General features: G+C 42.3%; 1 protein-coding gene across 4 annotated transcripts in view; it reads left to right on the top strand.

The window, feature by feature from the left end:
* Positions 1 to 12,342, top strand: part of ATRNL1 (attractin like 1) — a 485,649-nt gene extending 473,307 nt beyond the window's left edge. For all 4 annotated transcript variants that reach the window (XM_080641695.1, XM_080641694.1, XM_080641692.1 and 1 more), the window contains one exon: positions 10,178 to 12,342. In XM_080641695.1, coding sequence (XP_080497821.1) covers positions 10,178 to 10,302 — 125 coding nt within the window. In that variant the 3' untranslated portion in view covers positions 10,303 to 12,342. The remainder of the gene's footprint in view (positions 1 to 10,177) is intronic.
* The last annotated feature ends 12,870 nt before the right edge of the window (positions 12,343 to 25,212 follow it).

Genomic DNA, 25,212 nt, shown 5'->3' with positions numbered 1-25,212 from the left:
TGTGATCTGAGACTTTTATATAAAAGGCATAAATTTATTTTGCTATTGGAGTTTGTTAAATTAATAATTTGACTTTGCAGATATAGCTGTGTATGTTCAAATTCTTTAATGTTGAAATTATTTAAAATATTGAGTTGCTATGAACTTAAGGGAGTAGAAACATCACCTTGGACAATACTAAAATTCATTTTTTTAGTTGACAGCTTGTCTTCTAATATTCAGTGTGGTCCTTGCTGCCGGCTTGCTGCAGTCATACCTTTGTAAGACAGAAGTGACCTTAACAGCCACCTACTCCTACTTCCTTCCAAGAGAAATCTCTCAAGGGACATTCTGGATTTCAGATCAAGAAAAGCTTGGAAACCACACACTCGACTGGCTTACAGTAGTCATGGAATTTGGGGACTATTTGTTGCAAACAAAAATAGGATGCACAGGTTGTAAGTAGCCACTGACTGGTCTTCTTATAAAGTCTGTGGAGAATCCCAGTCCTGGCTTTCTCATACATCTCTGGATGTTCCTGTCTCCTCACAGGCTCCCCTTCTCCATTATCAGTCCTCTCCTTGATCTTCTCTCCTTCTTACTCTATTCTTTCTACCAGGGTGGCCTGGTCCACCCCAGTGGCAGAGACTGCTGGCTCTCCACCCAGGCTTTGACCCCTCCCCTCATGACACCACATCCCTCATGCCAGAGTTCTTCATCTGACCAGTTACTTCTCATCTTTCAGCCTCACCTCAGAGATCATCTCCATCAGGAAGTTTTGACCTCCACACCCATCTCAGAGATCTCACCTCTGTCTGTCTTTCTTTTTTTTTAAATATTTTTATTGATTTCAGAGAGGGAGAGAGAGAGAAACATCAATGATGAGAGAGAATCATTGATTGGCTGCCTCTTGCACGCCCCCACTGAGGATCGAGCCCACAACCTAAGCATGTGCCCTGACCAGGAATCAAACCATACCTCCTGGTTCATAGGTCGATGCTCAACCACTGAGCCACACGAGCCAGGCTGTCTTTCTTTCATGCCTTGTGCCTACTTCATAGACTTTGTCTCTGCGAATGTTAGCAAACCTAGGAGCTCTTGCCTTCTTGTCCTAGCGTGATGCTATTTAGTAATGACTCTCTGGGAGCAACCAACTTTAACCACGCAGCCTGTAGTGTGCCCTCTATTCATGTTTATGGATATAACCTGTGTTGTCACCCACTCCCTTCTACTGCATAAGTGGGTAAAACATGCATCAGAGTACTTAGGGCAGTGCCTGGCATTCAGTAAACATTCACTTAATGTTAACACAATAGTTGTTTTTTATAGAATTATAACTTTATTACCATCGGCATTAAGTAACGGCTTTGACCATAACTGATTTCACACCCCTTCCGGTTTTTGTTTTTCTTTTTCTTTAACTAAAAATCATGTGCTAGGCATTTGTACTAAAGCAGCAGTTTCCTTCCAATGGCTCTAAAGTGAACAGAGTGCAAGTCAAGGGATCTGGAGTCCTAAGTTCGGACCCTACCACTACCACCAGGTCTGTGAGTCTGAACTAGTCATTCAATCACTCGGTGCCTCTTTTAGGCCGTCTGCAAAGCAAGTATAAAAATAACTTTCTGACCCACTTCCAACAGAACAGTCTTAAGGAACAACCTACATATGAATGTGAAAGCATTTTTAACTCTAAAAATGTGTACAAGCTTATTAGTAGTAGTATTGCCAATAATACAAGCAATGTCAATATAAACAATGCTTTGTTTAATGTTGTCATTCTTCTATTTTCCCATAATCAATTCCAAGTTATTTTCAGATTTTTTTTAATGAATGGGCAACACTCACAGGTCATTTATATCCTCAGGAGCCAGTTCTCAGTTTTGTTACAAGACATCAAAATAATTCTGGGTTGAGGACGTAACACCTCACTGACAATGTTGGTCTAAATTGATGCTGCCGGTAACTCCATGTTTCTATCAGATTTTGTCCTTTATTTGGCATTCCACACAATTAGTAGGCATACTAAGTTTTGAATGAATGACTGACTGAATGAATGCTACTAAAGGATATTCAATAAATTTGCTTATTTTTTTGTTTGTTTCTCTTACCCAAGAGATATATTAGGCAAAAATATTACTAAAGAAATGCCAGAGAGTTTAATGCCTATAAACTTTTCTAGAATTTTTATGGTTTTGAGTCTTCCATTTAAGTCCTTAATCCATTTTGAGTTTATTCTTTCATATTGTGTAAGAAGGTATTTTTTGACACAATTATAAATGGGATTGTTTTCTTAATTTCTCTTTCTGATAGTTCATCATTGGTACATAAAAATGCAACCAATTTCTGAATGTTAATTCTGTATCCTGCTCCTTTACTGTTTCATTTATAAGTTCTAGTAGTTTCTTTAGTGGCATCCTCAGGGTGCTCTCTATATAGTTTTGTGTCAGATCATGGACATTTTTGAGCTCTTACGTGTCAGGCACATTTCTAAGCCCTTTCCATTTAATCATCACAGTGACTCTGTCAAAGGAACACATGAGCTTGATCCACTCCAACATAAGCTCCATGAAGAGCAGAATCTTTTTTGTCTTCTCTCTTATTCACTGCTAAATCCTGAAGGATCAGAGCAGTGCCCAGCATGTATATAATAGGCACTCGAGAAATAATGGTCGAATGAAGTGATTTGCTCCACAAAGAATTTTTTATCCTTAGGACTTCAGAGTTTTCTGGACATTTGTGATTTTATTGTGATTTCATATTAGTAGTAGTAGTAGTAACTGTTTTATAATAGAAATGATTAACCTTGTATAATATATTATAAATACATTTTACAAAATACTTTCACATATAATCTCATTTAATTTAAAGCAACCAATGACATTTTACTACTAGACATGCTAAAGTACAATGTCCCTAAGTAATAAAAAAAAATTATTCCTTTTATTGCAAAATTGCTATAGTTCAGTGTCTTCAATGAGCAGTAAGTGCTTCAGTTAAATGAAGGATTATTAAGGCTTAAATTAAGGGATTATCATATATCAGATTTTTCAATTAAAGAAAGAAAATACTAGAAAATATATTCCCAGTTGGCTTAGAAAAAGGGAATGTAATTCAGAAATTTATTTAACAACTATGAAAGGTCGCTACAATGTTGATTCTTGTAATGTTTGTGGCTCTAAAAAACAAAATCACAAATTTTTCAAAATAAAACTTCCTAGTATTGGATTAACAGTTGAATTGATAAGATCTAAAAGAAGCTTTACCTGTTAAAAGCCATGAAGATTTGCATTAAACAATGACTTGAGACGGTAGTGGTCCTTATTTCTTCGGCACATTCTAACCAATGAGGAAACGGTTCATGTGAAATTTAGGGAGGACTTGGCAGTGTCATAGAAAGTGGCATCTGTGCTGCTAGAGCAGGACTACATTTTCGAGTACATGTACAGTGTGTCTTTAAATGAAATTTTAAAATAATATGTGTTAAAGGCCAAACACAAATTTATAACAGGAATACAATTATCATTTGTATTTAAACATTGGCAGGTGTAGTTGTCATTGGTTTTTAGTAGGTGAAGAGAAATATTTCTTTAGTCTCAGACAAATGTGACTAGTCCATTTGTCATTCCTGTGTTTTCAGCACTTAAAGTATTTCAATTTTTGTTCAACAATGTAACCTTTGGAGTTTTGCCTAATAATGACTTCAGTTGTGCTGGCCTTCCAGCAGATAAATTAAAATGGAAATGCATATTTTCTAATTATGCATCCGTCCCCAGTTGCATATTGGCAAGGGTGGCCACACTGAATGTTCAATTAAGTCAGCACAATAGATAGAGTCTATGGAACATCCAAGTTTCCCAAAGTCACTTTCTTAATCCTGGGAAGGATCGCCGAGACTCTGATTGGTAGTACTAGTATGTAGCTATATACAATCAGAGGGAAAACATTTAAACATCTCAGCAGGGGATTTCCATTTAAATCCGATTACAGTGAAATAAAACTGTAGTCATTAAAGGTTTAGAAGAACTACAAATACAAGCCGTAAAAGAAGACAGATAGTAAATGAGGTCGTAAAGCATTTCAGTGGGGGAAACCATCTACAACACGTATTCACGTCTTCCTGAAGCAGACTGTGCAATTCACCCCACACCCCGCACCGTTCCCTGAGCTCCACTTAAACCTGCAATTAACCTTTCACGCCTAATGAAGCTGTTTTCCTGGAAAATTAAAATATATAGTGGTGCCTGCTCTTACACGGACAGAGGGGCGGGAGGAGAGCATGCCAAAATGAATGACTTCTGAGGCTTCGTGCAAATGTAAAATGGAAGTGCTATGTTTGTATATAAAGTGATAGTGTTCTTTCAAGGCAATTTCACTGGATGTGCAGTGTTTTATTGCTGTACTTATTAATTGTTCTGCATAATTGTAAGAAAACACACACATAGGTAATTTTATGATTAAATTGTTACTGCCAGAGTCTACTAAGATTCTACTTCCATTAGGAAAAAAACTAGAGTTTTTCTAAATATAACTGAATTCCTGATGCTTCTCCATGATGGTTTTCATTGCAAATTTAGTGGTTTAAAAAGGTATATTTGCCGTCCAAATATTTAGCTGTTAGACATTTTCATCGCGTTTTCTTTGGGGCACGTCTACATGTGGTTATTGAGAAACAAAGTTCTGAAATTTTAGGAAAAAATACTGTGGGGTTTTTTTTTCTAAGGTTCTGGGTAAAGATCTGATTTGGGTGCAACTTCTACTTATTTACAAAATTATCTGTGGTAGCTCTTAGCATCCAAACCAGTGATGACTAAATTGTGGCCACTGTCCAGAGGAAATCCACATCCCCGGAGGAGCCCTCCTCTTTCCCAGCGGCCCTGCCCTGGGTGACCCCGAGCAGCCACCGTGGGGTTCCACGTGAGCAAGCACCAGTGCCAGTGGCCAAGGGGCCATGGGAAAAGGAACAGGACACAGAGAGGGTACTTGCTTTCTTACGAGGTTTATAACTCAGATTTAAATAACCTAAATGCCATAGTGTCTGATATTCGAGAACTACAAGTGCAAAAAGGTAGAACTTACAATACATATTTAACCCCCCAACATTTTTATTGAGTCTGCGGAGATATTTTGATATAGACTCTGCTAGCCCGCAGCGTCTGTGCATCATCTTGACATGGTAAATGAAATTCCTTTAGCCCACCAGTCTGAAATAATGAATTGTTCCCCCACTTAATTGTATTGCTTCGATAACAAGGAACTGTGCTAGGCCTAGAGAACACAGTAAGTGGATTTCACCAGATGATTTGTGTGACGTTTTGAAAAAACGATCCTCTGGAGTGGCCTGGTTTTAATGGGACTCGAAGGGCGCCAGCATGAGCCACTAGGCATGCAGCATCCTACCGGGGGGGAGGGACTTCCTCCTATGGTGTGGGGACTGTGGGGTCATCACCAGATAACCGCTGACCGGAAACAGTTCCCAGGGATATGTGAACCAGGAGAAAGCTTTTGCCTGAGACAGCAATACAGAGAACTTACTACTAAGTTGCTTTTATTTTATGGACGCATGTTCTTTTAATCTCTAGCTAAATTTATCTCTTCATCATCAGTGTGAAAGCAAACCAAACAACAAGCAAAGGCTGGCTATTCCCCACTTGCTGTGTATAACAAGGGAGTCACCCGTAGCTTGCTTGTGTTTTGGCAGAGACTTAAAGAGAGGCGAATGTGTGGGAACTCTTGGGAAGGGGAGAAGGGGAAGGCTCAAGTGTGCCCAGGCTGCTGGCCTGGGGAAGCAGGAGGCAGGCTAATGAGAAGCAGGGCATCCTATGTGGTTGTTAGGGGAGCATATTTTCTCTTCTCTGATTGGTCCTAAGGTAGAAGCAGGGACAAAACTCACAGAAGCTGTCAGTTATTAATCAAGTCCTGGGTATTGGGAGCCCATGGCTACACGGCTAATCATTTGACTTCGCAATTATTAGAGACTAGAGGCCCGTTGCACGAAGAGATTTCGTGCAATAGGCCTTCCTTCCCTTGGCTTCCAGCACCCGTTTTCCTCCGGCACCCGGGACCCAGGCCTTCGCTCTGGCCAGAGTCTGCCTACTTCGTCTTTGCTGCAGACTCCGGAGTCTGCAGTCTTGTCTTCGCTGCGGAACTCTGCTCCTGTAGATCCCTTCACCGCCCCCACCCCGCCCTCCCTCTCATAGCAGGCGTCCTGCCCCGCCTGGCCGCTCTGCACCTGGAGCAGCTGGGCGGCTGCCATCTTTGCCCTCCTAATTTGCATGCTCACTCTGATTGGCTGTGGGCGTAGTGGAGGTATGGTCAGTTTACATGTTTGTCTATTATTAGGTAAGATAGCGGACTGACTTGCTACAAGTCTGCCGTGGCAGGTCGGTTTCCTGTGCTGGCTATTGTAGATAGGGGGCTGGTTTCCAGGGCAGGTTGCTGCAGCTTGGACCAGGGTTCTGATTTTATACATGGTCTGCCATCGCCTGTGTGTCTTTTCTTTCTCTCACCAGCATATAAATATCACACTGTGGGAAGGGGCAGGTATTATTATAGTTTTGAAGGAGCCACTGACTTGGTTTTTCTTTTTAAAATTAAGAAACTCAGATTCTCTACAATAAAGCATGCTGAAGGGAAAGGATAGAAATTGCTTTAATTTTTCTTTCTTTTTTAAAGAGTCTTCCACACACTAGAACATTAGGCATCCGGGGGCCTTATCTCTCTTGTTTACTCTTGTCTAGGCCCTCTTGTAGGTGAAGGAGGACCTAGCAAATTTTGGGTGGTGGTGGTGGTTGTTTAAAGTTCCCCAAGTATTAAAATATGAAGAAATGCAAGCATAGTTATAAAAATCTTGCACCCAACAGTTTGACACTTAGGCGCACACACACGCAGCTATTGTGATTATTGTGTTACTTATGAGTAATCATACGGGATTTATAAAGCAGAATCACTCGTGGTGGGCCACAAGCTGTGTGGGGCAGTGAGGGCACAAGCTTAAATCTGAATGAAAACCTCACTCGGCCCATCAGGAAGCTTAGACCTGGGCAGGTAGCCCCCTGAGCATCCTCTGTGAGTCGGATGGTGGACACTCGGGTTCACTGGGGGAGGAATGCGAGGCTTCCCACATTCCTGTGGCCGTTTACACAGGATCTAGAAATGCAGCTGATTTTCCATTTTCAGAGGAAAGGACAAACAGCTGTCAAATTAAAAGTAAGCACGATTTGCAATTTTATTTGTAAATTAAGAACTGAAATGATTTATTGATTTATTATTTTCTACCGAATATGTTTCCAAGCTTACGAATCATTAGTAAACCCAGGATATGGTGTGAGAGACGCTGCTTTAATTAGGCTTCGGACTTCATATAGCCCGTCATACAGAGATACAGTGGCAGTTTCGGATTAGCATAAAATTTCCTGTTTTGGCAACTCCAGCTGTTTACTTCTCAGTTGGCACTGTACCTCCCGTAACGGGGACGGCCTTAGCAGCCACATGGAAATGGGAAAGTATTTGTTTTCAGAGCTCCTTCCGACTAGGTCATGCGATGGTTTAATGAACAACATGATCTCATATTTGGATGCTGTGATCATTGAAATTAGTGTAAGTGGTCTCTGTCCACATTAAAGGAGATATATCCATATTATTTGTCATATTTGGCTGTCTCTGGATAAGATGGTGCCAGGAGTGGATGACAGGAGGTTGTAGATTATGACAGAAGTATGATGGGAGGTCTGAGGGAACTGGAGGTCTGCCTGAACTGAACTTTGGGTTAGCACAGCCATGGTCTGTGGCTTTCCCTTCAATGATGTGCTTCAGCGAGGCTCCCTGCCTTAAAGAAATAACAAAATCAGTATTTCCTGTAGCAGAATAAGAGGTTAAAACATCTGTGGGGGACATTCAAGAAGTTCATATGTGCTTTTTGAAGGTCAAACAAGAGATTTTTATTTAAAATTTGACTCTTTGATCTTGTATTATCTCTAAATAATTTCTAAGAAATATTTACTATCCTGAAAGAGTACGTTATTTAACAGCATCTCTTAAAGGTAAATATGTAAGATTATTAGCTTAGCTGGAATAGCTGTAATTTTTCAATCCCTTCCATCTAACACCATCAATTTCTCCTTCTCCATAAATACCTTCTCTTCTGTTTTCAAATGCACTTGAAAAAAAAAAAAAGTACATGTACTCGGGTAATCATATACATCCGCATATATTTCACCTGACCTTGCTGGTTCCCCTATAAACCAGCTTAGAATACATTGCCTCAGAGGAATAAAATAGGTTAATGACACGTTACATAGGCTAAGATCCAAAAGCGAAGACTTCTAATAGCGCATTGGGAAGATGTCTGTGAGGGCTCAGGGATTCATTCAGCTCGATCCAGAATCAAGTCCCCACGCCCTTGCAGAAGGCAGTCTTGTCTCTTGGTTTAGTATGCTAATTAGGTACATTATGCTTTACTCAGGAATTAGAGGGAGCTCCATGTGTAGCTATGATAAACCAGGCCCTCTGTTTGAGCCATTGCTTTTACGAATTTAGGAAATTCTTTCCTGTCCCTGGACACCTTACCAAACATTCCTGTCAATCAGTGGACAAAACTGTTTAACTCAACATTATTTTTTTATTGCCCATGAGAGTTAGAGATCACTTTGGTGCTGAAATTCTGCTGATAATACTCAAGGACCTTTTCTTATATTTAAAATATTTATCAGCTAAGTTTCTATAGGTCATCTTTCTTCCATATCCACCTGTGCATAACACATCTTTGGCTTTCTTTCTTCTTCTTAAAACCAGTTTTAAATAATGAAAAATAAGCCACAGGCTGGGGAAAATATCTGCAAAACACATATCTGGTAAAAGACTGATATCCAAAATATAAAAGAAATCTCTTAAAACAACAATAAGAAAGCAAACGGCCTCATTAAAAATGGGCAAAAAACCTGAGCAGATACCTCACCAAAGAAGAGATATATATTTATAACAAAAAAAAGCATATGAAAAGATTCCAACATAATGTTACTGGGGAATTACAGATTAAAACAGCCATGAACTTCAGCTACATACCTGTTAGGATGGCTAAAGTCCAAAACACTGACAACAGCAAATTCTGACAGATGTGGAGCAACATTCATTGCTGGTGGGAATGCAAAATGGCACAGCCACTTTGGAAGACAGTTTGGCAGTTTCTCTTAAAACTGAAACATAGGCTGACCGTGTGCCTTGAAGATCTCGTGCTTAGGGACTTGTGAGTTGAAAACTTCCGTTCACACAAAAACTTGCATGTGGATGTTTATGGTAGCTTTGTTCATAATTGCCCCAAATTGGAAGCAGTCATCATGCCCTTCAATGGATAAACAAACCATGGTTCATCTATACAATGGAATGGTACTCAGTGATAAAAAGAAATGAGCCATGGAGCCAAAAAAAGATATGATGGAACTTAAAGGCATATTTCTAAGTGGAATAAGGCAGTCTGTAAAGGCTTATATTTCACTGTTTCAGTTATATGACATTCTATGAAAGGCAGAACTGTAGAGACAATGAAAAAAATCAGTGATGACCAGAGGCACAGGAGACGGGGAGGAATGTGTTGGTAAAGTATAGGATTATCAGGGCACGGAAACTATTCCCTCCGATGCTATAGCGGTGAGTACAGGATGTTACCCATTTGTCAAAACCCATAGAGCTGTTCAACACAAAGCGTGGACCCTAAAGTAAACAAACTATGGACTTTAGATAGCAATCCTGGATCACTATTAGGTCAATTTGTATGTAAACCTACAACTGCTCTAAAACTTTAAAAAGAATCTGTAATGCAATGACCTTTGTTCCACACACAAAACAAACCCTAGTGACATTGAAAATTCCTTGTATATCCAAAGCAAACCTGTGTCCAGGCTTAGAAACTAAGTTGTGGGTCTCACCCACTACTCACTGTGGTATCGTGTCACGCACTGAATTTGATGGTCTGACGTCAGAGCCAGTTCCCTTTGTTAACCCTGCTCTTCTCCATGCGTTTAAGTTCCTGTGACCGAGTGAAGAAACTCCGTAAATAAAGGGTCCACTGCTTGATAACTTCCAATAAACAGCTCAGTGTTTGGTGCCTGAATGTGAAACAATAAAAATAATGTGCTACGCCACCACTGTCGCCTTTCTAGAAAGATCTAAGCAAACATTTAAAGGCCTTTTCCTTGTCTTCCAGGCCTCGCAATTGCCAGTGCTCTAGTAGATGTTTCACAACAGAAGCCTTCGGATGGTAAAGACAAGACGTCGGGCGTGCGGAATCGGAAACACCACCTCTCAACGCGCCAAGGAACTTGCGTCTGAGAAACGGAGCCCTCCCGTATCCGTTGTGCTGCTCACCTTGTAAATGGCTTCCCTATGGCCTCGAGTTGTCTGCAGACAAAACTCTTCATGGTCCCAGGACCCAAGTACAGTTCCCTCCAAGTGGGCAATGACCCAAGTGGCCAAAGAATGTTCACGAGTTTTCTAGAAGTAACAGTATTGAAGGTCATGGATGAAAAAGTCATTTTTTATGACTCTCTTAGGCTTATCCTAGATGACTTTAAATTTCTCTGGAAAAAAAAAAATGTATATTGTTTCTTAATGCAGATGAAAAATATGTAATTCGTATAAACCCAACTGTTTATATCCCAAGACATTAAAGAAAGACATTTTATAATGCCTGAACGATGAGAATTGTACAGTTTTTGCCTCATAAGCAAACTTAAATCGCTTGTATATGAACGGGAAATGAACAAATTGCAACAGCTTTAAATGCTGTTTTTATCTCACTGTACATGTAAATGCAAGATTTTGTAGGATGTAGGCAATGCATTTAAATATTTCACACAACGGTTTCACGCCCAAAGTCAGATTGAGAATGTGACTGTTTTCCACCTAACTGGAATGCAGACCCAAATGAGTCCATTTGGATGGATGGTAGGTGCAACGTCACAGGAGGTTTATTAGGATTCTGAGTGAAGAGGACCTTCCTGTGGTCCATGCCAACTGCCTAACTCATTATGAGAACCGATAGAGCATGGAAAAGCCTGGCCAGCAATGTTTCCCCCTCTCTCCCAACACAGCCTCCAACACCACGAACCCGAAGAGAGCGGAAATTGTGATTCTGCAGTGTGCCAGCTTCTGCCCTCACATGCTAACTTCTTAATTGCCCAGGCACCATAGGATCAGACCTACATGATCCATCTGCATTTTTAAAAGAATAGATCATCTTCTTTTGACCTTCTTCTGCTAGCTGCTAGATTTTATCTACCCTCACAAATGTGATGGAAGTATTTTAGAGCCACACCTCCCAGGTTATAACCTGACCCAGGTTCCTTCCTGCCAACCATCTCCCTGAGAACACAAGCCGAGGAGAGCATTTAGCTGGCGCGCAGCTACGGAATTCTCATTTCCAACATGAACACGTTGGTGTCCTGAGCGAAAGTCTCCCGTGTGATAAGTAAGTTCAGTATGGCCCCCACTCAGCCTGTTCTTAGTGACCCAAACCCCTGAACTATGGCAGAAAGGAAAGACAATATAAAACCGCTTTCACATTGGAACGTAGGCTCCTGTGTGACCTAACCTTGACCCACAGTTCACAAGGGGTCAGTGGCATTACAGATCTTGTTGGGAATTGTAGGTTCCTAACTTCAGGGTGACGACAACATATTTGTAGAGAACACTGAGAGATATCCAAAGCTGCTTTATATGCTATAGTTTTGTTTAATCTGAAAGTCACTTAAATATCACTGATGTTTAGAACTATATGTACTTTCCATGTTCTTTGGATTTCTGGAAGGTAATGATACTTCACTGTTTACAGCTCATGCCTAGTTGCTTGCATGCTATGGTTGTGCAGTAGCGGAACAGGAGACACTAGCGTGATAGAAAATGTTGATTTTATAATGCCATTTATACATAGCTTAATTTGGTGAGGATCGAATGTAATATATATTAGGAATGATTACACTATGTAGTTGCATCGTATATAAGATTGCTAGGTTACATCTAACCATGACTATGTCATTGTTTTAATAATTAGGCATTTCTGAGTTATGGTGTATATTCCTTACGTTGGCATGATATTTTGCTATTTCCCATGAGTTAAGAATAAGACTGATTCTTAGAGCAATTTTATCTATGCCCTGAGGGGAGGGAGTGGAGCTGGTTTTTATCTCCCTGTGATATTTTCTCTCTCAAAAAAGTGAGCAAAGTTTGTAAATGTCTCTTAAAAACAATCAAACAATTTTATTAGCTTCTTTTTGGACCCTTTAAGTGTTCATTTTTTCTCCTGGAAAAATAAATTGACAAAACTGCTGATTACAAAAATATAAACCATTTAGAAATAAAATGATTGCCCAATTTGTGTAATTTTCTAACAGTTGTCATGAGAAAGCTTATGTAACAAAGACAGAGTTGTATGCGAAATCTATATCAGCTATATCTTTTGAGAGTCTAAGCAAACAGTATGACTGTGAAAGAATTGTCAAGCTTCATCCACCTCGGATCCCAGCAGGTTCTTAAAATATGGAAATCTGAACTTTAGAGAATTATGGGACACAATGCAATGTTAAAGTCATACTATACCTTCCTGGGCCAAATATTGCTAACTTCCTGACTAATTATGCAATATCTTCTCAACTTATCAGAGCTTTTTACTGGCAATAAAATGCTTCACCCTCAGGATTGAAAACACCTTAGGGATAATCACTGTGAATGTGTACTTTTATCTCTCCCCCTCCCCACATTGCAACAATTTCACTTCTGTATGCTGCCTTTTTTATTTTTAAGCAAACCACAAGTATGCAGAAGCTTCAAGAAGTTAGCAAGTAAAGGACTGGTTCTCTTAAAAATGTATTTTAAAGGCATTCTGTATATATCCATTTAGAATGACTTGGAAAAAAATCTTTAGATTTTAGGATGTATTGCTCTTCCGGGAATGAAAATTTTGGATTAAGTGTAATGGAGTTTTAAAAATTAACCAGGGGACACTATTTGGACACAATAGAGAATTCTTATTGAAAGATCGCACGTGTTTGCAGATTGATTGAATACATATTAAGAGGATTGGGGGTTTTGTAATTGCTTGTAAAAGAAAATTTATTCTAGGGATACACACAGAAGGAAAATGTATGCCATATACTATTGTACCATGTTCACTAGGAAAACTTGAAACAGGATGTATTTCGATGAGTAATCGATACTATACTTCCCAACATCGCATTTTCTTTGGTTCCAGTAAGGCTGCGACTATGGCTGTTGTCGGTGCAGGTCACTTAGAGTGCAGGCTGGGGGATGGGCCTGGGAACGGATGTTGGACCGCTTTGAGCTGTGTGGTGTGGGCAAGGTTTACCCTTTGAAGCGTCAGACTCTTCACCTGTGAAGGGAGGGAGCAGTGCCCACTTGGCAGAACCGTGATGAGCCTGAGAGAAAGTAGACATAAAGCTCCCCCAGCGATGCAGTGCAGCTGCCCTTAACGATCTTGGGGCCACCAGGCCACTCTTGTTCTACCCAGTTTTATGAATCCATCTCTTTTTTTTTTTTTTATCCGACTTTTCTCCATAGAGAAAAGCCAGGTAGGTTTTGGCAAATGAAGATGTCATGAAAATCTTGAGTAAGTTCTTACAGTATTTCTAAGGTATAGAGATTTCTCCACGACTACTTTGCTATTTGGGTCAATAGAGGATTTGACTCTTTCTAAATATATACTGTTTTAATAAAGTATTTTTAAAATTATCCCTGATGACAGACAGGAACATCAATTGGCACTTCCACTTTCAAATTAGGCAAAACCAGATCAATCCTTACATTTGGTTGTCATACATGGTACATCTTTTTATTTTTTATTGACTATATGATTTGAAAAGTATGTTATATGTAAGGTTTTAAAAATTAAAACTGGTCAAATGAATCACTTCTACCCACATACATTTTTTTTTAAAGATGAGCTTCCATTTTACTAGGGTGGGTGTGGAATTTGATCATAAGAACTGCCTGGGTGGGTGCAGATGCTTACATTTTCTCTAGAGATTAAGATCCCGGAGGACTGGCTTGGACCCTGGAGATTAATATGCTTAATAAGCACCTCGGGGATTCTGACGATTAGTCAAACCTGGGAAACAATGCCCTGGGCCAAAAGGCTGCTCCTCTCAACACAAGAATTTCTTGGAGTAATGAAGTTATCACTCTCACTCAAAAGGCTTTAAACATTTTTCCAAGGAATATAAGCCATCTGGTTGGTATTACAGCAGTGTCTTCATTAGAGTGTACGTTTAACATTTCAGTTTTCTCCAATTTTTTTAAATTAAGAATTAGAACCATATCAGTGTACATGTATACAGGAGTGCATGCCAGTGTTATAACAGACTGTGTAAAGTTCAAACCTGCTTTCAAAAGCGAATTTTATGATACCGTGTGCTATTGATCAGGAATTTAATTACTGGAATAAAAACTGGATCTCCCAACCCCCGCTGCCAAATGCAGTTTTGTCTCTCTTTTTTTTTTTACCTTTCAAGATCACACAGGAAAAACCACTCAACACCTTGTAAAGCCCTCCCTCCTCGGCCCACCTTCTAAGACTTATTTGTACAATTTGTGTTATTGAAAATATTTTCTCTGTTTCCCTCTTCACCTGATTTCCGTTGGCTTTTTCTACATGACTCTTGGCACAGCGTGCCCAACACTTGGATGGTCCTGGGATGGAAGAAATTCTCAAAGCCTGAGGGGCAGACACCAGCTACCACTGCAAATCTCGGCTCCAACCCTGTGTTTTGTGTTTGCATAAAAGTCCCCTTTCTGGGACTGGTGCAGCTGTGGCAGAGCTGAGGAATGTTCTAGAACAGTCTGCTTGTTCTTTGCATGCTTTGGAATGAGACCTGTGCTGCCACCTGCGTCCCAGCCTCCTGTCAGAGCCCCTGCTCTGCTGGGTCTTATCTGGAGTCGTTGAGAAGGAGCGCCCAGGGGAACCCAGTGCTTCTCTTCTTTCTGCCCCGAAGGCCCGCGTGCATGGGACCCTGACCAGCCTCAGGGCCTCCGGCCGGCTCTCTGCCTCCTAACCCGAGGCCCAGACCTGAGGCTGGCCCTGCCCGGGCTTAGCCTAGAGGATGGAATGGGCATCTCCTCCCAGGCGCCCTCCATCTCACCTCCCAGAGGTCAGGCCAGGGAAGAGGCGGGACCAAGAGGCTCACTCAGCCCTGAGAAACGCCCAACGTGGCTGGAATCTTCCAGAAGCTTCAGAAAAGAAAAAGATGCTTTGGGAGGGGCCCAGGTGAGCATGTGCCCGAAGGAGAGAGAGCTTAGAGTTGAATCTCAGAGCCCCTTTCGCTTACAAGATATCTGTAAAACCATCAACGATAAAAAATACATTTAAAAATGAAAAAGAAACAAAAAAAGCAGCAGTTTCTCTAACCACCTGAGCCATATACACATTCCTCTTCAGCTTTTTTAAATTTAATATATATTTTTATTGAAGAGAGAGAGACATCAATGATGAGAATCATTGATTGGCTGCCTCCTGCACGCCTACTGGGGATCAAGTCCACAAACCAGGCACATGCCCTGACCGGGAATCGAACTGCGACCTCCTGGTTCATGGGTCAATGCTCAACCACTGAGCCATGCCGACTGGACCCCTTCAGCTTTTTTATGGTGGATTAGTGGCTATTGGGAGATTTGAAGATTTTAGCTCAAAACTGACTTTTCTCTGCCCTGCAGAGGTTTCTTCATAGAAGTCGCTTGGGAGTGGCCGAAGTGAGGGGCAGGCATGCGTTCAGCCCTGACCCACAGCTTTTCCCGATGAACAGCCAACTCCCTCTCCAAAGCCTCAAAGGTTCCTACTTGGTACCTGGCATAGGCGAGAGCAGCCAAGGTTTTTTAGCTTTGCTTTCTCCTGCCCTACTCATGCACACAGCAAGTATTATTATTTTGCCTTCCAAGTATGAGAGTATTTTATCATTTTGGTGGAGCGTTTGCTAGTATACATTGCACCCCATCCCCAATTCTGACCGAGTCTGCTGCCAGGGGTCCCATCCTTCGTTGAAATAACCCTGCCCCGCGCAAGGACTGGTTGTGGAGCGGTCCGAATCGAACAAGAAACCAAGCCCTCAGACCAATGCAGAGACAAGACGCCGTATTCTCCTCACCATCCGAAGGTCTGACAAAGTGTGTACTTGGCAGAAGTGAAATTTTCACACAGGCAAGATAGCTATTTAAGCATCCGCTTTAAACCGGCTATGTTCACGGCCAGGTAAGAGCTACTGGGCCAGCAATCCACCTATGAAAACAGCATTAGTGAGCAAATTCTTGAAACAGTTCTTGGTGCTTCTATAGCCCCTTTACCAAAAGATATCTTACATTTTGTGCTTTCAAGTGAGGTACAAGTTATCTTCAAATAGGTCCTATCTGGGGACACACCGGAGTCTCAATGTGAACTCAAATGCCAACGTTTTCTAAGTTGTCGAAACCATTTTTAAGTAACCGGGGGTAAAAATGATCACCTCTCTCACCTGTGTGTTGTGATGAGTTTCTCTTGTTGAAGTGGGAAACGTATCAGAGGTGAATGTTTTTTCCTTTTACTTTGAAAAGGTTCAAGGTTAAATTCAAGGAGCCACAGCCCCAATTTCCCCTTGAAATGTGTTGGTAACAGGAAAGTGCCTACATGTGCCAAAGTTCCCGAAGAATTCAGTTGCAATAGACCCCGATGACATGTGCTACCTGAGATGTGCTTTTCAGGGTCTTTACAATGCCCGTTACGTATCTCAGATGCCATCTTCCTCAACTTCCCGTGGTAATTGTGCAGCAAATACGAACAGACTGTGTTGGATGTTCTTTCCCATCATCACGCATCTCCCCTGGCCCTTCACAGACTGGTCAGCTCATTTCATCCCTGCAGCAGGCCAGCACTCTCACCCCTGCTTCAGCGCCTTAAAAATAAATACATCACAAAAAACCGGTCTTGTGCATCCCCGTTCCCTGGTGACAGTGCACGCTGGCAGCAGGGATCTTTTCCTTCAGGTCAGCGTGACTGAAATACGATGGCACTTAGAAGGCAGGCCGGCTGGAAGGTCACCAATAAAAACACCAGTTCAGCTTAAAACAATTTGATTTCCACCCAAAATGAATCACCCTGCAGCACAAATAGATAATGGCAAACAGAACATGCTACTTACCAAGACGATTCCCTGCTGAGAGGCAGAACTCCGGGCTCATTCGAAGCTCATTACCCTGTGAGGATAAAGGAATATGGTCTCGTGGACATTTATGTGGGATGAACTAGTTGGAAGAGGAAAAAGGCTGAGTACCCAACATCCACTCCTTGCTGATTTCTGAAGTGACGGCTCCAAGTGGACCCCAATGCAAACACGCAGTCCGTGTTGGCCGATAAAGGAGTCCGCCTTCTGGGAGGGGAACTACCACCGAGCGGCCTTCAGCGCCTCAGGAGGCAGGGCCTGTGATGAGCTTCACAAGCGGGAAGTTGTAAGGACATAGAAGGGTGTCTTGTTTGTGTTGTTACACAAAACACAGTGCCTTAGTGACATGACATCCCTTGTACACAAGATCCAGAAGATGGTTATGTGGCAGACTTTTTATCAGTAATTCTTCTGTTGATAGGATGTATGAACCACTTAGGTTTTGTGCATTCATGAATTGAGAATTATTTTGTCCTAAGGTGAACATCCAAATAAAGTACATGCCACTGGGGGAAAAAAAATTTATTGTGTTTCAAAATATTATAACCATGCTTATATCCTTCCATACTGCATTAATGATAGCCTTTCTCCTTTCTTTGGTGCAGATTACTCTGTGTAGATATTCTTCATGTACTCTTGATAATTGCCCCCACAATGTAGTCTGTAAGGGATTATTTACAATATTTGCAAAGATTATGGCAATGTCAGGTTTTCCGTCGTAGTGGAATATAAGATAAGTGTAATGATTAATAATGTCTACAAAGTTTAAAGTCTAGTCTGGCCAGGTGGTTCTGTTGGTTGGAGCATCATCCCATACACCAAAAAGTTGCAGATTCAATTCCTGGTCAGGGCATACCTAGGTTGCAGGTTCGATTCCCAGTCCAGGCAACTGATCAATGTTTCTCTCTCACTCTCGATCTCTCTTTTCCTTCCTTTCTCTCTAAAATCAATAAATATATCTTCAGGTGAGGATTTTTTTTTTTTAAGTTTGAAGTCTACTATGACTGTTGGTATAGAGTTTATTCTACTGTAAAACAAGTTACTCATGTCACTAAAAATAAAATTCAGTTTTCCAAAGTAAGGTCTCAACCACATTAATATCAATCTGAAATGGTAGCATTTGGGATGTTTGGGGCTTTATGTTATATGAACCAGTCTATAAACTAGACAGTGAGCCAAAACTATTCAAGGACAGAGAGGTAGTGGAATCAATTCTGAAATTTTTTAAAAGAACACATGACCTAGCCCTGGCCAGGTAGCTCAGTTGGTTAGAGCATCATCATGATACACCAATCAGGGCACAGGCAAGAATAAACCAACTAACGCATAAGTAAGTAGAACAACAAATCAATGTTTCTCTCCTTGCTCTCTCTTTCTCCCTTCATCTCTCTAAAAATCAGTGTTTACAGAAAAGATCACATGGTCTAGTGGTTAAAGTGGAGACCTGGGAAAACTAGAATAAACCCAGATTCTATCCTCCGATGAGAGACTGAGCCTCACCGTGTTTTATTGACCTTGTGTAGAAAAAAAAAAATGGGAACGCCGCTGCCTTCCTTTCAGGATGCTCGTGAGAAGTACCAGCTCCTACCACTGCTGCTATCAGAAGGCTGTCCATGTAGCGCTATGTATCCGCCTTCGGTAATATTCTCTGGATTGTCATGACACCTCTAACAATTTGATTTCCCGAAGATATTCCCGTATTCGGTGTGTTTTAGATTCCACAGGCAGAGGAAGGTGTCATGTCTCACTGGCCTGCAGAAGCTCTTGTAACTATTGTCTCGATTTGTAAAGAAATGAATGACTAAGGTGCCGTATCATGATCTGAATTTCCATTTGTGGCTGACTTTGTGAAGTGTAACACCGTGGTGGTTTCTGTCCCACTGTTAAATGATAAAGCTACTCACCTGTACCTAGGCATCTGAAATTTTATCAGGTTATTACCTAAGTGAAGTATTTTACACAAAACATTAAAATCGGTGTTAGAAAGAACAGCCTGATCAATATAGGCATAGGTAAGACATTTCTAAAGCTCTCAACAAAACCATAGACTAAAACTTCTCTCTCTCCCCGTTAAACCTCATGGAGCGCTTTTTCTTTCAGATAAGCCATCTCTGGTGTGTTTACTGAAGCTTGCACTGACAGTCCCTCACAGTGCTTGCAGCTCGGGTTCTGTTCCAGCAGCTACACGCAATGAGTGCACAGTGCAGAGGAGGCGGCCCCTCTGGAACCTCAGCTTGTTTGTTCTCTCGCTGTTCGAAAGGTAATTAAGGAGCATTGCATGTTTCTCAATTAATGATTTCTCATTCAACAGGGGATCTTTGATGCTAATTTGTTTTAATCAGGGCAGAGGCTGCTCAAAAACTCCAAACAATTCAGTGAAGAGGAACTAGGAATTTTTAATCAAGTGGAAGAGATTTAAATGCTCTGAGGGACGCATCCGTCATGCACTTCCAATTCCTGCTCATTTAAGAATGTTCTGTGGGGTTTTATAAACCAATGTGAGAGTTATTAGAGTACATTGTATCATACAATATGATTTTCCTTTCTATATTTGTGTGACTCTATAATGAACTCCACTGAAAGCCTACTTAGATACAACCTCCATTTCTCTCTCTTGAGAATGTATTTATGGGGGCATCTAATACCCTTATTTACATAGACCCTTGTAAAGGTAGAAGGTGTATGTGTGAGAGTATATTTACATATATATATAGCAAATGAAGTTTGTTATAAAGGAGCATGAGGTGTAAAACATTCTGTTCACCTCTTGGGCGACTGTCCTGAGAGGCTGGCTGTTCATAATTTGAGCTGCTAAGTCAAATTGCATTATGTACAACACAGGCTATACAGCAGTGGTACCTTGAAGAGCGTTACAGTGCGATTAGGCCCTAATTTGTGTAAAAAAATGACTTAACCAGCTTGACTATGCCTTATGGAGATTAATACACACAGTAGTTAAATTACAACGCTGCCTCTCTTTTCCAGCGATCAGGTTCCGATCCTCTCGTTTTGATGACTTCATGTCAAGACTGTTTTGCAGGAGCGTCCGTCCTGTGACAGTGAGGTGGGCTGAGGGTTTTTCCTCCCTCTCACTGAACACAGAAACATCTCAACGCCTGAGAGGTAAATATGTACGGGTTCACCGAGAGTGGGAAAACAAGCTTTGTTTTTCATCCAGTGGCTCTCAAACTTGCGAGCGGATCACAGCCACCTGGAGAGCTTGTTAAACCAACTCCCGGGCTCCTCCTGGGGCGCCTGATTGGGCGAATCCGGGGCGTGAGGATTTCATTCCCAACACGTGCTCAGAGGATGCTGGGCTGGGCTGGCGACCCGACTTCCAGAACTTCTGTTTGGAATAAATCAATCAGAACGAGACAAGCCGCGGCTCAAACACAGCTCGGGGCTCTGCATCCTGCGTATGTTCCAGCATATTTATTGATCACAGGTTCGCTAGGCCAGACAGTAGGCGAGCCTGTGTGTCTCCGCAGTGGCCTTCGGGTGAGTAGCTGGCCCAGCTGGGCGGGGACTGAGTGGTGGACTTGGGCAGGGGGATGACACATGTGCCCGTGTTTTTATTCATCGAGATGCCCTAGCGGGCTTTGCAGGAATGAGGGACATTTGAAAACAAACGTTTGAATGGAAATGACGATGTAGCATACCTGTGCTAAGGGGCAACGGCCGAAGCCAAACTGGCTTGTGGAAGGCTGGAGCATGCCCTGGCCATTTGCTCAGTAGTCAAAGCGTCGGTCCATGGGTAGAAGGGTTGTGGATTCGATTCCGGGTCAAGGGCACCTACCTCCGTTGCAGGTTCCATCCCTGGCCCCAGGGGGGTTCGTGTGGGAGGCAACCAGGCGATGTGTCTCCCTCTCTCTCTCTCTCCCTCTCCCCCCTCCCTCCCACTCTCTCTCTAAAGATCAATGGAAAAAATAGCCTTGGGTGAGGATTTAAAAACAAAACAAAACACTAGACCAGGATGAAGTTTTCTAGCCCTGCTCAGAGTAAGCATGATCTGGGTGCCCTGTCTGACATCTGTGTTTCCAGCAAGACTCCAGTGAATTCAGCAAACCAGCGTGGGGACCGCTACTGAAGAGCCCAGTTCTCTTTCCTTAGAACTGTTCTTCACAGTGGGACCAAAATCGCCTAAACAGAACCTCGGAGGGAAGCCCGCTCCTCTAGCCTCCGCCTGGGGCCAGGGCAGCTGACCTTGGCCCTCAGCTTCCCTGACGGGTGGCATAACTGCATTAGCGGGCCACGAATTGGCCCAGTGTGCCTCTCAGCTGCGTAATTATTGCGCGTAGTGTGAGGAGCTCAGGTATTACTGCTTCCATTCCGTCAACTGGGGCTTTTTTCTGTCTCCAATATCGTAAGGCAGTTTAGGGAGGGGGGAGGGGATTCGGGTCTCCTGCATAGGTATGCGTGGTTATTCAGTTGCATTTACATTTGTCCTTAAAATTAATTGGTAGCCAAGGAGTCAAGTGCTTAAAGATGATCCTGTTTTGAAATATGTCTTCTGAGAGTCCAGATAGTTCATGGCACCTGTGCTCTAGGCCAGTGGTCGGCAAACTCATTCGTCAACAGAGCGGCAAACCATGGCTCTAGGCAGTATGCATGTGATTTAATCTTCCTACAACCAATAGGAGGGGAATATTGGAAGCCCTAGTTTGCAGATAAGAAAACTAGGGCTTAGCAGGGGTGGGCAAACTTTGACTCGAGGGCCACAATGGGTTCTTAAACTGGACCGGAGGGCCGGAACAAAAGCATGGATGGAGTGTTTGTGTGAACTAATATAAATTCAAAGTAAAGGAGCGGAGGGGAGAGCAAGAGAACCGGATAGAACAGCCGGATCTGGCCCGCGGGCCATAGTTTGCCCACGGCTGGCTTAGAGCATTCACCCGCCTAAGCCCACCAGGCAGTTATGGGAAAGAATCAGCCACAGCATGCAACCCCTCTCCCTCCCTCCCCCCGAACCTGCCGGAAATTAACACACAACCTTCAGACAACGGCAGGAAAAAATGATGTCAGAAACTCCACCATCATCCCCTTACCATACTTTCTAATGCCGGAATGTTTTTAATAGAAGGGACATTTTCCCTTTTCTGATGCGCAGTCTAATCTTCTGGAATGGTCATGGTTCTCCCATGTAGAGACAAGGAGCTCCACCTCTGCCCAGCTCCAGACGGTCTCAGACCTTCAGATGCCCTTGACCTGTGGTGTCCGGAGTCGGCCTCGTTAATCACACGATCATTGTGGGATCCAGGGGCTGGCTTCAGACCTAGTCATGTCATATGGTTGGGTCATAAAAGTGCTGGTGATCTAATCAAAAGTGACTTTGCAATTACGCGTTACATCTTGATGTGATCATCTTGTCAGTACCTGACTCTGCGGGGATTTACAAAGCCTGAGACCGGAGTTGGCATGATTGTGAAAGCTCAGTGCAGAAGTCATCAGTGGCCAGGGCCCTGGCAGTGACTCACTGTCCCATGTCACTACTTAATTTGGATCAAGTCCAGCACACCACCCTCCTCTGCTCTCCCTGCACCCTGACTGAGCACCCCTCTCTCTGCTGGATTCCGTCTTGCACCATTGCTTAGCGATTCTAAACTCACAGAGAAGAAAGCACGGGTTGTCATGGGTACTGTAGGTTTGCATCGGCTCAAATCACATTACAAGTTGCTAGGAGAGGCATTAAACTTCTTTCAGAGAACTCTGATGTTGCTGTCAAAAATGCTACCTACACTTGGAGTCCTTTCTTTACACAGATCCCACAACAACGGGAATGGAGACACAGCAGTTTCAGTTACAGTGTGTTCACAGGACTGGTTAGCTGACAGACTTGTTTTCCTCCGTTTCCTCATCTGTCTAGTGAAGGGCCATCTCCGGAAAGACCAGCTCTCAACTCTTCCTGGTTGGCAATGTGCTCATGTGTCTCTGGGTTGCGGTGCCTTAGAATCTTAAGGAATCAGCTCTGAGAAGGGTGTTCTGGAACCCATCAGGTTAGTCCAGCTTCACAAGAAAGATGTGCTCTTAAAATGGCACACAAATCTTCATTGACACGGTGGCATTGACAAGGTGAAAGTTTCTGTTCTGTGATTTTAGACTCTGCTTTGGCCTGGCATGATAGAGTACTGACAGAAATGGGGTTTGCAGCCTCCTCCCGCATCTTCTCTATCTTTTCTAACAGGGATCCTTTGAATCATACATCAAATAGTCTTCATTCACCATCACCAAAATACTAAATTCTTTTTTCAGCGAAGCTTAATTGCTACCCACAGGAGAGTGTATTGTGACTTCACCGTTTCAGCTGTGTGTCCAACAACCTTCGTTGCCTGGAAAGGAAATTTAGGAAATACATTCTTTTGACTCAGAAGATAAAAATGAGATGTAATTCATAAATTTGGGGGCATCAAAAGACTCTATATACAGAGCTGCTAGTTAACAGACAGTAATGTTAGTGTCCCTTAGTCTCCTAAAAAGATTACTGGATATATTTTTGAGACAGCCAACTTTCAGAAGAAACAGCACAATGATTTCATGATTATGTTGAAGAGAAGTCATTATTTTCCATCTGGGGCCAAAATAAATGGTAACTCTCCATCTCCTAACCATTTAGAGGCATGCGAACACTAGGTAACTAGCTAGTGTGTTTATATGCAATGTGCAGATGTATGACCTAGATACATCTCTAACATTAATTTAACGGTGCAGCTCTGGGCCTGGCTAATACTCTAACAAGTTTTTTTTCCCCTTTAATGATGAGCATGAACCCTGAGGGCATTGTGTTTGATAGGAATGACAGGTCTGAGATGCAAGCCCCTCTCAGGGTAAGTGTGCTGACTCAGAAATAGGAGGGGAGTTGTCAGACAAATGAGAAACCTTCTAGATTAAAAGGTATGTAGCTAATCAGTGCTGCGGGCACACTTGCATCATATCCCAGAGAAGGTGGTGCCTTTCTAAAGATTTAGTTATTGTCTGGCTGGTGTGGCTCAGTCAAGACCTATGAACCAGGAGGTCATGGTTAGATTCCCAACGCACATACCTGCGTTGCGGGCTCAACCCCCAGCAGGGGGCATGCATGAGGCAGCTGATCAATGACTCTCTCTCATTAATGCTTCTACCTTGCTCTCCCTCTCCCTTCCTCTCTGAAATCAATAAAAATATATTTTTTTTAAAAAGATTTAGTTCTTAAAAGGATAGTTGGTATAGCATCTAGCATCCGCATGACTAACTGTTCCAAGGTTGTCTCTTTCAATAGTCTGATGTATTTTGAATTCTATAGCAACTAACTAAAGGAATTTTCTCTTCCTCCCTCCCTGCCTCCCTCCCTGCCTCCCTCCCTGCCTCCCTCCTTTCCTGCCTCCCTCCTTTCCCTCCCTCCCACCTTCCTTCCTTCCTTCCTTCCTTCCTTCCTTCCTTCCTTCCTTCCTTCCTTCCTTCCTTCCTTCTCCCCTTTGCCTCCAGAAGATTCATCATGTTCCTGAAGCCACTCGGGACTTTGAAATCTCAGTCTTTCAGATATGCTTTGAAATAAAATCGCAGCTGCTTGTGTACTTCTAAGATATTGCCTAATTAAGTCTGAGATCAATGAAGGAATTCATACAAACAATTCAGCAAGAAAAATAGGTATTTGTGTCTATTTGCCTGGGATTTTCTTTCAAGTAGCTTAAGTTCCAGTAAGGATTAATTAATCCTGTGGCTGACTGAGGTGATGCAGGGAGTGGAGGGAGCATTCGTGTGATCTGGAAAGTGGGCAGGAGGTGTGTGTACCCAGACTGAAATAAGCATGCCAAAAAGGACATGCGTGAAATATCTACTAGGAGGGCTTTCCAATCTGTTAGGTAAGAGAGGAAATGAGACTTAAACGGTTTAGCAGTTCAATGCCAGTATCAGAATCCTAATTATTTCAGGTAGGATTTCACCAATTCAGGTATCATTATACTGGAAGGGAATTCTGAGTTTGTGACTTAATGAAGATGGTTAAAGGATTCTTGAGACTCTGTTACAAGCTCAGGAATGAGAACTATAGGCTCTGTTACCATATAGTAAC

The sequence above is a fragment of the Plecotus auritus genome, assembly GCF_963455305.1.
Source record: "Plecotus auritus genome assembly, chromosome: 9".
Lineage (NCBI taxonomy): Eukaryota > Metazoa > Chordata > Mammalia > Chiroptera > Vespertilionidae > Plecotus > Plecotus auritus.
The sequence above is the reverse complement of the archived record's forward strand: the minus strand, read 5'-3'. Positions and strand labels throughout refer to the sequence as shown.